General features: G+C 39.6%; 1 protein-coding gene across 7 annotated transcripts in view; it reads left to right on the top strand.

The window, feature by feature from the left end:
• LOC105389684 (kalirin) overlaps nt 1–15320 on the top strand; it is a 136283-nt gene that overhangs the window by 4908 nt on the left and 116055 nt on the right. For 6 of the 7 annotated variants that reach the window (XR_007268172.1, XM_048632537.1, XM_048632538.1 and 3 more), the window contains exons 6-13: nt 3308–3534; nt 3804–4059; nt 4547–4770; nt 6282–6359; nt 10757–10963; nt 12261–12383; nt 12568–12759; nt 13277–13446. Coding sequence is in view for 6 of the 7 variants with exons in the window: in XM_048632537.1 (XP_048488494.1) it covers nt 3308–3534; nt 3804–4059; nt 4547–4770; nt 6282–6359; nt 10757–10963; nt 12261–12383; nt 12568–12759; nt 13277–13446 (1477 nt within the window). In the remaining variant the exon portion in view is untranslated. Of the gene's footprint in view, nt 1–3307; nt 3535–3803; nt 4060–4546; nt 4771–6281; nt 6360–10756; nt 10964–11341; nt 11441–12260; nt 12384–12567; nt 12760–13276; nt 13447–15320 lie in introns of those variants that run through there. The other variant, XM_048632540.1, reaches the window with a different exon arrangement.

Raw genomic sequence — 15320 nt, 5'->3', positions numbered from 1 at the left:
CTACACTCAGATAGATGTTATAAACACCAGTTGATTGTTATGGTCCTGTCCAATTAAATATAGAAACATGAAACTTCCTATTTAAAAGGATGTGAAACCGAGGCCTCTCGTTTGGCGGTGTTGCTAATTGCGTACAGCTCAATTTATTGACGTATGAAATGCTGTTATTCGCAATAAACTTAGTTGGTAGCATAGACCTACTACCTCTAGACTGGCAATCGCCGTGTGCACTATTCTCTTTCTCACTCAAACCATAGATGTTGCCGACAAAAAAATTAAACCTAAATATGGGGAAATTTAACTTATCATAATAACAAAAACAAAACTTGAGTATATCGTCGGTTGATAGGAAAAAGACACTAAAGGCTAATTTTTCAATAGCCAGATAAAAGTTTTGCTGGGAAATAATTTTGATGCTGTTGCGTCTCAATGTTTCTCAATGTTTGTATTACCCAGATAACATTTATCTGAATATTGAAAAATCAGCCTTAGTGAGTTTTTCCTGTCAACCGACGATATAAGAAAAAAAACTTTACTCATACTTATTTGATTTCAATATAATTATTTAATATACACAAACTGAGTATGATTCATTGTCTTCGTCCAATCGAAACAATCCTCTTCAAAATGTGCCGAACACAATTTTTGTATGTTTCTTTGGTTCCCAATTTGTGCGACCGGTAATGTCTATCCATTTTCTTGATATTTTTTTTTCTGTCGGAAACCTATGAAGCAGAGATAAATGGATGAGCATGAGCATTATAATCGTGGGCCAAATATGTGATGGGGTTTTATTTAAAGGAAACACGCATTTCGTATCAATACAATAAACTTTATATTATACAGAAGAAATCACACATAGAAGAAAAAAACGAAACGAACGTTTCCTCACAATGAGAGGCACCTCATTTGAAAGAGGAGAATGACTTCTACAAAATACAATCTTCACAAAAACCGAATTCGTGCGCCCCATTTGTAAACCCAACCCGAGTCCGTTACAATTTCTAGTATTTTCTTTGCATACTATAATATTTGTGGGTAAAATAAATTTTCAATAACTTGCAACACCATGTGATTTGTTATGATATGGTACCTCGTAATTTTTACTTAAAACTGATACTAAAAGACCTTACAGTATTAAAATTAGTATCGTTTTATATTAAAATCGAGCCAATAGATAGTACTATGATGAATGTAAGCTTGTTAAACTTGATAGTATCTACTTACATGTGAAAATATATCTCATCCATCATTCCATCGTGTTTTCGTTCAATATGCTCTATACAACCGAACAAAATCCACCCACCCATGTCACACACTCGTTAAGTGATGATAATAGTCTAATAAACTTAATAAACACCCACAAATCACTAGCAAATCAAAAATAAATAGCATTTTGAAAATTTTGTTGTAACTGTCAGTCTTTGTTTGGCACAGATTTTTCATTTGTTTCATTGTTTGGCACAGAGAACTGACGTAAACAGGCGCCACAGCAAAAAGGACAAAAAACATTTACAGCTTAACGTTTCTTTCTTACGCTTAATGTAGCTAAGCGTCTCTTTTTCGCAATGTCAGAACTGTCACGATTATACCCCTGTGGTTGGTAGTATTTTGTTAGGTTCTGGTTGAATTTAAACTATAATACAGTATCTGTGTGCATGACAAATATTGGTTATCTGTCTGAGGGAGTCATGTAACACGGTAATTAAAGCACTACGGCTGAACGCTTCGAAACCAGTCTGATCACTGGATGTGCAGCAAAACTCGCTATAACTGGCACACTTGCGAACAACTTTTTGTGAAAATCGATGAAAATATGTTATTTCATTAGTGAAGTGGCGTTTCAGCGAACATGCTTCATGTTGCCTCTACAATACTATGAATAATAAAAGAGAGAGGAATATTGAGAACAAAAATATGTGCTTCGAAAACTGTTGCTTCTGGTTTTGGGAAGGTAAGCTATAGGCTAAGGATTAGAAAGTTATTTAACTTACTTAGGTACTTATTAATATTAATTTAAACTAATTTATGGAATGAAATCAATAGAAGGGCCTATGTTGTAACACCTAAAAATAATACAATTTGTTACATTTCCGTATTTGTCGCGTGTTTAGCATTGGCACCGCCTGCCGCCGGTTTAAATAATTAAAAGCGATTATTTCTTCCGCTATAATTTTCACTTGTCTACCCATGTCCAGACATAATAATATGTTTGTTGATAGATAGACATAAATAGGTACTAAAGTATAATTTTTCTGAAGCGATGCATGTGTGATGTTGATCGAGATCCTGGCTAAAGCTTTTCTTTTAGTGTAGTACACTTTGCTTGGCGTATACTCCTTTTAAATCTTACACTATCTATAGCTTTATAAGTGTGTAATGTAAAGATACATTTTTGATCCGTTGTTAACTTAAACCGTTACGCAAGTAACCAAATATAAATGTTGAAGGTTTTTAACTAATAAGTTATAACTACGGATAACCGTCCGTCATAATCATTTTCAAGAATACAAACATAAAAAATATATTACATAATAGAGAAATAGCCGTGAGTGCAATATAAGTAATACCTATGATTATTGTAAATAAAACACATATGTTTTTTTAAGATGAAAGTATATTAAACTTTTATTAGGCCATTCATCAAATGGAGTCCGACAGTGTTCAGCTTCGCAGAGGGTAAAACCATATTTTCTTTCATCCCTAAATTAAAGTAAAGAAAAGTCATATCACAACCAAATATTTATTCATAATAAACTTTTTGTTGCTGTTGGCACTTGCTTCTATTGCAAAAATACCTTCGTTGTACTCTATCGTGTAATTTGTCGTTCTGCCTTTGCGCATTGTGAAGTATCAATCAATCAAGACAACTTGTTATAGGTTTAAATAAATGATAAACAAGAAGTAAGTAAAACATGCGCATGGGCGACGTAAGACCATTTTTTATATGATTAATGATTCTTATTTGTTGTTTCGTAGCTCAAAAGATGCGGGTTCGAATCCCGTGAAACGTGATCGTTATCACTGAGTAGTATGGGATTATGTTAATGAATACAATAACTTTTACAGTGAAGGAAAACTTTGTTAATGGTAAAACTTGCATATTAGATGCCAAAAACCCACAATCAGTGGATTAGAGTACCTATATTCTCTTGACATAACACAGAGTAATAGACCTTTAAGCGTGCAAATATTCCATACCAGTGAGCGAGGGATTACTTCTATTGTATTTATTCAATCATTGTGAGCTCAATGAAAGTGGCTAGTGTTATTTGGCTTTCGCGTAACCTCCAACCTATCTGTCCAGGTGAGCGGGTGCTGCAACGTCTAGAGGCGGCCGAAGCTGCGTCATCAGAGGCGGGCGGCAGTGCGGAGCCCCCGGCGGCGTTCCACTGCGGCTCGCCCGCCGCCGTGCGCACGCAGCTCGCCGCCGTGCGCTCGGCGCACGCGCACGCGCACAAACTGTGGCAGCACAAGAAGAACCAGCTCGACCAGTGCTTCCAGCTGAGGCTGTTTGAGCAGGACTGTGAGAAGGTGGGGAGAGATTGAGTTTTTTTTGTTTGTGATGTACTGTAGGTTTCGTAGTGATGTTTTGGTCATTTCTGATAATATAAAACGAGCTGTGAATTAGTTATTTACAGCTGCAAATTCAATATTCAATTCAATAACTAAGTACTGCCATAGTAACCAAATGACCATTTTAGAATGAATCGATAGTGGAAGACACATTCTCTTGACATAACACAGAGTGCTGAAATCATTTAAAAACTAATCTAAAATACACCAATGACCCTCTCCACCAGATGCTCGAATGGATAGTGAACCACCGCACCGCGTTCCTGGCCACCTACGTGGAGATCGGCCGCTCGTGTGCGACGGCCAAGCGCCTTCAAGAGGAACATGCTCGCTTCGCGGCGGCCTGCACGGGCGGCGGCCGGCCCAGCGTGGCCAGGGTCACCACGGCTGCCAGGAGACTGGCAGATAAGCGACATTATGCCGAGGCCCAGATCACGGCGTTGGCGCTTAGGCTCGAGAGGGCCTATAAACAGCTGTCTGCCGGTAGGTTTTACCGTGAAACATGTTTGGATGTTAAAGAGAGTATTGTAGACAGATGAAAGAATAAAATGTATCGGGAAGGGGTGAGCTTCTGCCATAGAATCTGTTGAGAAAACACACAGGCCGGTCATGCGACGCTTTTCAAAATAACCACGTCATGTGTGGTCTCTCATCGGATTCTATGGCAGAAACTTAAACTCAACTCAAAAGTAATTAGTAGTTGCAGTTGCATTGCCTTTTCGCTTACTGTTTTTTTTGTTATACTATTAATCACAAAATTATATCATGATCAATCTTATGTTCATTTACCTATGTTCAATGTTCACTACTTCTGTTATTTATAAAAATGTTCATTGAATTGTTCATTGAATTGAATGGTTACCTAGTTTGGGAGTCAGGGTTTTCATGTTTTATGTTTACTCTGCTTGTTTTCAATAAAGATTATTTATTATTATTATTATTATACTAACTATTGTACCTCCCCTCGTAGGTCTAGAAGAGCGGTCAGCCGTGCTGTCGCTCTCCGTAGTGTTCCACCACAAGGCCGAGGCGTACGCGTCGGCAGTGGGTGGGTGGGGCGCGCAGTGCGCGGTGGCGCTGCAACTGGCCACGGGGCAGGGCGGCGGCGCGCCGTGCAGCGAGCCCCGGGCGCTGGAGCAGCATGCGCAGCGGCATCGGCAGCTCTATGAGCACATGTGCCAGGCGTATACTGAGGTGTGTTAGAGTTAACATCTAAGCATTAGTTTGCATTTACTTAAACGTGTGACGACCTACTTAGACTTAGCGACAATTGTACCTACATAATCATATTTCAGTGTTCAATATACCGTTCACACATTAAGACCTCTTTTCATTATCATACGTCACGCGGCGGTTCGGCACTCACCCTATCAAACTATCAATTATCATTAACTATCAACCCCGTTGTTGTGGACAGCAATCAACCCCAACATCGTTTTGGTCCTTCGAGCCGGAGTGTGTGGTGTTTGTCGTCGAAGTTGGGATAGGGTTAGTCGCCGACTGATAGTCGGATAGGGAACTCGGTGACTGCTCCGCGGGCTGTGGACGTAATGTATGTCATCTTGGTCATCATGACTGGCACCCAGGTCTATAACTGTCGATTTATTCAGTGCTAGGCAGTCGATCTGTTCACTTATTTATATGGTATAAATGTCGCAGGCAAATTGTAAGATCTCGCCGATTACATACGGCGTCGTCAGTTTACAAACGCTCGCTGTTTTGTAATTTGCCGAAGGCATATTGATAACTCGTTCAATCGTTCTGAATTCTATGTTAATTGCAGTTTTAGGGTGACCATGATAAAAACACGGTTTGAACTTTGAACAAATGGAAAAATCTGACTTTATTTCAGGATTTCAAGTAAGACTTTTTACTTTTGTTTTCTAAAGTAGGTACTACATAAGGTTAAATATTTAATAAAAAGATACATTTTAATAAAAAACGTAGTTATTAACACAGAACAATAAAACTAGGCATTTCCAGATAAAAACAAACACTGGTGCTCGAATGCATTAAACTTAAGAAAACGCTAAACCCTTTACTAAACAATTTATGAAGTTCTTAATTAATATCCTGCATATGTCCTCCGTACACGGGGATCTATGGATAACCTAGTAGTTTTTAGGTGCGGGATAACCTCAAAAACTTTGTCGTTTGTCTACGGCATTTTTACTGCTCCTGAACTGTAATAAATTACTTTAAAGTCACAATTATTTGGTGAAAATGCTTCTACATTCGTAATATTTGCACTGTTTTGAGTATTTACTGAGTCACAGAACCACTAATTGACGCCATTTTTGTTGTCGTGATCAACAGCGCCGCGCGTGGTAAGAACCAGAACTAAATTCTTCAATTTGCCGCGGCATTATGTAAACGGCGTATGGATTGTCAATGAAATGTTTGGGCATATTATAAAATGACACGGCAATATACATTTTGCCTTCGGCATATTACAAAACAGCGAGCGTTTGTAAACTGCCGACGCCGTATGTAAACGGCGAGATCTTACAAAATGCCTGCGACATAAATGTCACTTTGGGAGTCTATATGCTCCTTGTTATTAGCATAATTATATAGCTACATACTTACCTTGAAATATAAGAGATTTGTTAGTCGAATATGCTGAAATATGTAAATAACAGTACTTTAAAGTATTACGCCCATGATGTGAAATATGAAATGAGTTTGTTTTCTTTCAATTTCAGGTCCATTCCACTAGTAAAAAGCTCCTGTACCAGCTGGATCATCTGGTCCAAGTGTGTCATCAGACGGACCCAGCTGATGTAAGTATTCCTTTATTGTCTTTTTCATAACAAAAATCTAATCATGTGAAATTACTATGTTGGCCTCACTCCATTTAATATCTGCCGACCAATATCTTTGCTCATCTATAATATAATGATCGGTCCTCCGGCCCGCACTAGGCCAGAGTGGTGGACTAGGTCGAAAACCCTTTCTGCATTGGAAGGAGACCCGTGCCCCAGCAGTGGGGATGTGATGAAAGCCTAGTTACACCATCTGTTAGATCATAAACACCCCTGTTACATTGATTAGTTGTTGTCTTTTGACACATCTGTCAAGAATTCAAGATGGAAATTTTATTTTAGATGACATTTACAATATTAAAGAATTAAAGAAATTTATTGTGTAACTTACTTAAATTAACATTTTTATCTTAGTAAGCTAAGGTAGGCATTATAAATATTCAACTACTCGTATTACAGGGGTGTTAATGATCTAACAGACTATGGTAACACTAGACCTAAGTATAACTATAATGTGGCAAGTTACTTGGCGACCCTCCTTGCGGGGTGAAAGAAGTGGCGGGGGCGAGGTAGCACGACATGCTACACACGTAGAAAAGTGTGCCCGGATTAATCTCGCGATAGCTTGTAACTATTTCTGACGTAAGTGAAATTTTATTCTATGAGTGTTCCCATAAATGTCATATTTAGCTTAAAATTTATAGTTTGACAGCATTAAAATTTGGATGTTTACCTTCAGAATATCTACCAATTTGAATTTATTTATGTAAAAGTGTTTTATTTTATAAATCAATTTCCATGTCACTTTCATGTTCACTCTCTGTTTGAACTTGTTCATCGTCGTCGTCATCCTCATCTTCATCATCGTTTTCATTAACTTCAATTATAAATCTAAGACAAAAACCAAAAAACATTATACCTACTTTGAAGTATAATGTACTAGAGTACGCCAGTCATATTATAATGTGGCAAGTTACTTGGCGACCCTCCTTGCGGGGTGAAAGAAGTGGCGGGGGCGAGGTAGCACGACATGCTACACACGTAGAAAAGTGAGCCCGGATTAATCTCGCGATAGCTTGTAACTATTTCTGACGTAAGTGAAATTTTATTCTATGAGTGTTCCCATAAATGTCATATTTAGCTTAAAATTTATAGTTTGACAGCATTAAAATTTGGATGTTTACCTTCAGAATATCTACCAATTTGAATTTATTTATGTAAAAGTGTTTTATTTTATAAATCAATTTCCATGTCACTTTCATGTTCACTCTCTGTTTGAACTTGTTCATCGTCGTCGTCATCCTCATCTTCATCATCGTTTTCATTAACTTCAATTATAAATCTAAGACAAAAACCAAAAAACATTATACCTACTTTGAAGTATAATGTACTAGAGTACGCCAGTCATATTATAATGTGGCAAGTTACTTGGCGACCCTCCTTGCGGGGTGAAAGAAGTGGCGGGGGCGAGGTAGCACGACATGCTACACACGTAGAAAAGTGAGCCCGGATTAATCTCGCGATAGCTTGTAACTATTTCTGACGTAAGTAAAATTTTATTCTATGAGTGTTCCCGTAAATGTCATATTTAGCTTAAATTTTTTAGTTTGACAGCATTAAAATTTGGATGTTTACCTTCAGAATATCTACCAATTTGAATTTATTTATGTAAAAGTGTTTTATTTTATAAATCAATTTCCATGTCACTTTCATGTTCACTCTCTGTTTGAACTTGTTCATCGTCGTCGTCATCCTCATCTTCATCATCGTTTTCATTAACTTCAATTATAAATCTCAGACAAAAACCAAAAAACATTATACCTACTTTGAAGTATAATGTACTAGAGTACGCCAGTCATATTAGTTCAGTGTACACCTATAATATTTTATGTTTAATTTACATTAAATTATAAATAAACAATAACATACCTGTCCAATACATCGTCAAATACTCTATCAGATTTATAATATTCGTCTTAATTTTTTATGACATGGTCGTCACAATTTCTCCACTTTTCAGGCGAATAATGGACAACATTTCAAAAAACTAAAGCTGATATAAATCGAAAACCATTTCGAGATTTAGCTCTAAAGGCCACAAAAAAAATGTTTTTGTATTTTTTGGATGTATCATTTTCGAGAAAATCATAAAATAGTAAAAAAAGTGCTGATGACGTCATGCATCAGGTGCGATGCATTTTGATGATCAAAGCCTATAGATTTAAAAACAAAGTAACTGTCACTTTCATTTTTGATTGACGTTGACGTTTTATCGTGACGTTGTTGTTTATTTGGGTCATTTTCATTAATTCTGTTCTGACACTTTCTGACTATTTTTTTTATTTATTATTAAGAGATGACCTCTATATAATATGTCCCAGAGCATGCCACTGCCTACACAGCTAAAAAAATGCTTCTGCTTATTTTTTTACATGATAAGTACCTACTTTCCATCATCAGAAATATCAAGGTCATTTGAAAATGACCCATTTGTTGGTTGGCATGTAAACAAAGTTTAAATGTCACTTGTCAGTGTCATGTATGTTTTTTTTCGAGATGAGGCAATAGACAAAAATAAAAATTGAGCGTAATATGTGACGTCACTTCCGGTTTTAAAATAATTAACTTTAAAGTTAAAATTAACATGCAAAAATTTATGTATATACAAAATAAAAAAATACGGGTCCAGTAATTTTCTATAAACTTTCCGAATAACTAATAAAAATATAGGGTAAAGAAAATGAAATGTTGTCCATTAGAGAAAAGCAACTCTAAGTCTTTTATCTCTTTATCTAAGTTAGAGTCAATCGACGTTCTTGCGAGCTCGCCTTTCACGTACCGCCACACAAGTTCAATAGGATTTAATTCCGGGTGGTATGGGGGCGAAGCACGATATGACCATTTTCTTTCAAAATTTCATCAATTTTGTAATTTTTCTCTGTGTTTTGCTCATTAATTACAATAATTAAATCACATAAATTTTGGTTGCTTTCCTAGTTACAAGAACTGACAACTGACGCACTGTCATATGGACTCTTCGTCTTTGTTGTTTACTCGTACTTTTTCGTATCTGACTGCGCAGTACCATATACCATACCTTTAGCCGCGTAGCATGACTGATCCGGTACGCTGTTCTACAAGAAGACCCTATATTGAGACATTATACGATTTGTTGTTTTTAACGTAATTTTGTTGACGAATTATAGATACCTAATAATAATATTAAAAAGGCCTTAACACTCATCCTAAGACTAATGGTTTCAGGATCAATGATCTCATGTGGGTCGCACTCAAATTATGACAGACTATTTAAGACATGTGGCCGCCTCGGCTGCGCGGCCGAGACTGCCGTAACAATGACATGCAGTGCACGCGTTGCCCTTCACCGCGACCCCTCCCGCTACCCGCTGTCGTCTTGGGTACCTCGTCCCCTCCTCGTCTTTCACCCCGCAAGGAGGGTCGCCAAGCAACTCGCCAATCTATAGTTCAGTGTACACCTATAATATTTTATATTTAATTTACTTTAATTATAAATAAACAATAACATACCTGTCCAATACATCGTCAAATACTCTATCAGATTTATAATATTCGTCTTAATTTTTTATGACATGGTCGTCACAATTTCTCCACTTTTCAGGCGAATAATTAGAGAAAAGCAACTCTAAGTCTTTTATCTCTTTATCTAAGTTAGTGTCAATCGACGTTCTTGCGAGCTCGCCTTTCACGTACCGCCACACAAGTTCAATAGGATTTAATTCCAGGTGGTATGGGGGTAGGCGAAGCACGATATGACCATTTTCTTTCAAAATTTCATCAATTTTGTAATTTTTCTCTGTGTTTTGCTCATTAATTACTTTCATTAAATCACATAAATTTTGGTTGCTTTCCTAGTTACAAGAACTGACAACTGACGCACTGTCATATGGACTCTTTTCGTCTTTGTTGTTTACTTTTTCGTATCTGACTGCGCAGTACCAACCTTTAGCCGCGTAGCATGACTGATCCGGTACGCTGTTCTACAAGAAGCCCCTATATTGAGACATTATACGATTTGTTGTTTTTAACGTTATTTTGTTGACGAATTATAGATACCTAATAATAATATAATGATAATATTAAAAAGGCCTCAACACTCATCCTAAGACTAATGGTCTCAGGATCAATGATCTCATGTGGGTCGCACTCAAATTATGACAGACTATATAAGACATGTGGCCGCCTCGGCTGCGCGGCCGAGACTGCCGTAACAATGACATGCAGTGCACGCGTTGCCCTTCACCGCTACCCCTCCCGCTACCCGCTGTCGTCTTGGGTACCTCGTCCCCTCCTCGTCTTTCACCCCGCAAGGAGGGTCGCCAAGCAACTTGCCAATCTATACCTACTAAAGGTTTATTCTCTCCGCCCGTCACCAGAACGACTCACGCGCGTGCTCAATGAGCACAGCGAGCTCGAGCGGCGGCGACCCGGCCGCGGACTACAGCTCCGGCGCGAACCACGTACTCGCCGTCATCCACCAGATCCTCGGCCACCACCGGGCCCTGGAGGCTCGCTACCACCAGGCGAGGCTGAAGCTGCATCAGCGGCTCGCCTTGCTGCTGTATAAAGAGGACTGTCGACAGGTATGTGACTAGTTTACACAGAGTCCGTGATAGCAGATTCTTGGCCACCACCGGGCCTTGGAGGCTCGCTACCACCAGGCGAGGCTGAAGCTGCATCAGCGGCTGGCCTTGCTGCTGTATAAAGAGGACTGTCGACAGGTATGTGACTAGTTTACACATAGTCCGTGATAGCAGATTCTTAAATATCAGGGCCTTGGAGGCTCGCTACCACCAGGCGAGGCTGAAGTTGCATCAGCGGCTCGCCTTGCTGCTGTATAAAGAGGACTGTCGACAGGTATGTGAAGACTACTTTACCTAACCCGTGATAGCAGATTCTTAAATACCATCGGGCCTTGGAGGGTATGTTACTAGTTTACACAGAGTCCGTGATAGCAGATCCTCGGCCACCATCGGTCCATGGGGGCGCGCTCCCACCAGGCGAGGCTGAAGCTGCATCAGCGGCTGGCCTTGCTGCTGTATAAAGAGGACTGTCGACAGGTATGGGAAAACAGTATATACATTTATACAATTCCGGGACAGTTATATTGTACATATACACGGATTTACGCAAGGTCAAATTTAATGAAATTTGTGTATGATACACTAGATTCACAAATTATGTAAACATAGCGCACAGTCTCAAAGTTAAAGCCACCTTGCTGATGAAGGAGGTAATTAAAAAGGTTTAGTAAATAAAAAGGGTAACGGTGAACTATGTATGATGTTTCATGCTATTTATTCGAATCCCCCTTCGTCATTATTTGCGAGTCGTTAAAAAGCTCGTATGGTTTCTCTGTGACCTTCTGCCGTTGGTGTTAGCATTTCTAGGTCAGTGTCTAGGTCACGGACGCGCGCTAGCCCCAGGCAAGGTGAGTGCTTACAGACAGGTCGCATGAAAGACGGCCATTATTCTATATTTGAACGAGTAAGAAGACACTACCGTTGAGGGGTAAACTACAGAAAGAGGTTGACTTATCATTATCACTGTGACTAAGCCATAAACATAAAGAATAATACTGTACTTTTAGCCATAATTACATTTTGTCTGATAGTTTTTTATAACTTTCGCACAATATCAGAATATAACAAAGTCTCAACTGCAGAACATTCTATAAACTCGACACTTGAGCAAAACATTCTGTGGAATCCTCTACTAGTCACTACTTACACTAAAGTATTACTTACTGCTATCACAAAAATAATATTAGAATCCTCCTTAGTAGATATTATTCAATTTGTAATTTAGTTTAAAATTAAGTATAGCCATAAAGAATATGGAATACCTGCGATTGTCTAATAGCGTATTTGTTGTTCCCAGGTTTTCCAATGGCTCTCAAATCACGGTGAAGTGTTCCTACAAAAGAACACTGCGATAGGAAGGAATCTCCATAAAGCTAGAGTATATCAGAAATCTCATGAACATTTTGAAAATGTTGCACAAGTAAGTTGATCCAAGATATTATTATATTATTTCTTTATTATTAAAACCCCAATAATAATTGATATTTTATATATCAGTTAAAAAAAAACTAAATTATCCAAGCTAATCAGCCATAGTAAAACAATAAATAACAATTCACATAACCATACTCCAAAACCATAACTGCAAACATTACATCCACCAGAACACATACACAAACGCGGAGAAGCTGTTAGCGGCCGCGGAAGAGCTGGCCAGGTCTGGCGAGTGTGACCCCGAAGACGTGTTGGGGGTGGCTCGGGAGCTGGAGGCTCATGTGGCGGCCTTCGCGTCGAGAGTGGACCGCCGGCGGCGGAGACTTGACTTAGCTGTGCTGCTGTATACGCATGAGAAAGAGGTAGGTTGGAGGAGTGTTTGAGGTTTGTGGTGGAGATGTGTTTTATTGTGGTGGTATAATTGCACCGTAGCATCTAATATTTTAAGGATAATGCGAATGTTTTTCAAAATGGGTCCTGGAAGTCCAGTTTTGTCCAGAGGGTACGTACGAGTACGCATTTAAGACGTGACAAAAGTTCTCCGTCGCGCTCGCTCTTGAGGCTGCCCGATGTGAGTGAGCGCGATGCAAAACTTATGTCACGTCTCAAATGCACTCCGTGCTACTAGCCTTGAGTTACTAGAGATCTCCTACTTTACGTCCTAGTGCCTTTATGTCGTCTTTGAATCGTCATCATAATATTATTGTTAAAGTGCCGATTGATATGATTATTCGCTCTATGTGATCACGACAAAACATAGAGCTAATCCGCTCCAGTTGTGAACAATAAAATAGAATCAAAAATATTCATTTGAATCCTTTATAATGTTTTCCATCATCATCATTTATACCCATTTTCACACATACATTTTCCCCGCAGCTAGTCCAATGGCTGGACACGCTGCGAAGCGGCGGCGGCGTGTGTCCCGCCGACGACAGCCCGGAGGCGGCGCGGCGCGCGCTGGAACAGTGCGCACAACATCGCGCCGCCAGTCTAGACGCATGCGCAGCCACGCTGGCCCAGGGAGAGGCCTTGCTACAGGAGCTAAGGTAGGAATTCTTGGCAAATTATAGGTAACATTTGATGACGATAAAACTAGTTCGTCATCTAGGTACGTCCCCTCGTCACACAGTGAAATACTCTGGGAGCTAGAGTAGTGCGCGCAACATCGCGCCGCCAGTCTAGACGCATGCGCCGCCACGCTGGCCCAGGGCGAAGCCTTGCTACAGGAGCTAAGGTAGGAATAGTCCACATTTGTCGACGACAAAACCAGTTCGTCATCTAGGTACGTCCTCTCGTCACACGGTGAAATACTCTGGGACCTAGAGCAGTGCGCGCAACATCGCGCCGCCAGTCTAGACGCATGCGCAGCCATGCTGGTCCAGGGAGACGCGTTGATACAGGAGTTACAGGTACGAATACTTCAAACATAGGTTTACATAGTCCACATTTGGCGACGTCAAAATCAGTTTGTCATCTATGTCTGTGCCACAACAGTGTTAGAATACTCTGGGAACTAGATTAGTGTGTGCAACATCGAGCTGCCAGTCTAGACGCATGCGCAGCCACGCTGGCCCAGGGAGAGGCTTTACTGCAGGAGTTAAGGTAGGAATACTTCAAACATAGGTTTACATAGTCCACATTTGGCGACGACAAAATCAGTTTGTCATCTAGGTCTGTGCCACAACAGTGTTAGAATACTCAGGTAGCTAGAGCAGTGCGCACAATATAGCGCCGCTAATCTAGATGCTTGTGCCGCCATGATAGCACGGGGTTAGCCGTTGCTGCAGAAGCTAAGGTAGGAATTCTCGGAACATTATAGGCCACACTTAACGACTTAACGACACAGTTCGTCATCTATCTAGACACGGTTGAAACAAAATGTGCGCTAGAACAATGCGAAGCCGGTCTCGACGCATGCGCCGCCACAATGGCGCAGGTAGAGTCGTTGCTGCTGGAGTTGAGATAAGAATTATAGGCTACATTTGGCAACAGGTCGCAATGTGGAAAGCAGTTTGGTCTATGTTCAAATTTGACACTGTTCTTGGGACCCGTCTGTGCTGTGCCCCATTAACAGTCAGGGAAACCTGAACCCTCTCATAAGCATTATTACTCTGAGAGTGAGAGGGGGGTCGAGTTTCTCTGCCCCTGAACGTACTCTTGCCAATTAATATAGATTTAGGCCTCTATTTCACATCACATAAATGGCTGTATCTTTTTAAATTTAACATATTAAACGATAGATTTTTAAAAACATATTTAGGTATATATGGATCAAATTATACTCGATATTTCCACGTGCTTCCGAGATAAAGAATCTTTACACACAGACAATTGAACTAAAAAGTCATCCTTTTGATGTAAGGAACCTTAAAACACCGAATATAAATAAACCTTCGTCATATCGCTGAGTGATCGGTCAGTCAGAATTTGTTTAATCAATAAATAACCAGTAGGATTAAGTGAATATTGACCTATACTATACATACAATTATTGCGAATGCCCAATAGAGGGTGCATAATTAATCTATCAGTTGCAGTAATACGAAATTAATTATTGCCCACGCAATTGATGTGTATTGTTTCCCAAAATGCCAGATTCAGATTACAGCTACATGTGGTCCATTTAATCACTCTGTAGATTAACGTAGACCGCAGAAGTTGTTGGTAGCCAAAATTTACGATACTATGCGACTTACAGTGATTTCATAGAAGTGCATTATTTACGTTAATTTGATTAAAGTACATTTTGAATAATTACTATTCATTACAATGCTACATCACATAGCCTGTAATAACTGTAGAATCAAGACACAGACGCGTTTAATTTCATCTGGATCGGATCTAACATCCGAATATACTACATACACCCCGGCCAAACACGTAACCCTCCCTATTTCTTCGATGTAGTCGGATTATAAGA

The sequence above is a fragment of the Plutella xylostella genome, chromosome Z (assembly GCF_932276165.1).
Source record: "Plutella xylostella chromosome Z, ilPluXylo3.1, whole genome shotgun sequence".
Classification (NCBI taxonomy): Eukaryota; Metazoa; Arthropoda; class Insecta; order Lepidoptera; family Plutellidae; genus Plutella; species Plutella xylostella.
The sequence above is the reverse complement of the archived record's forward strand: the minus strand, read 5'-3'. Positions and strand labels throughout refer to the sequence as shown.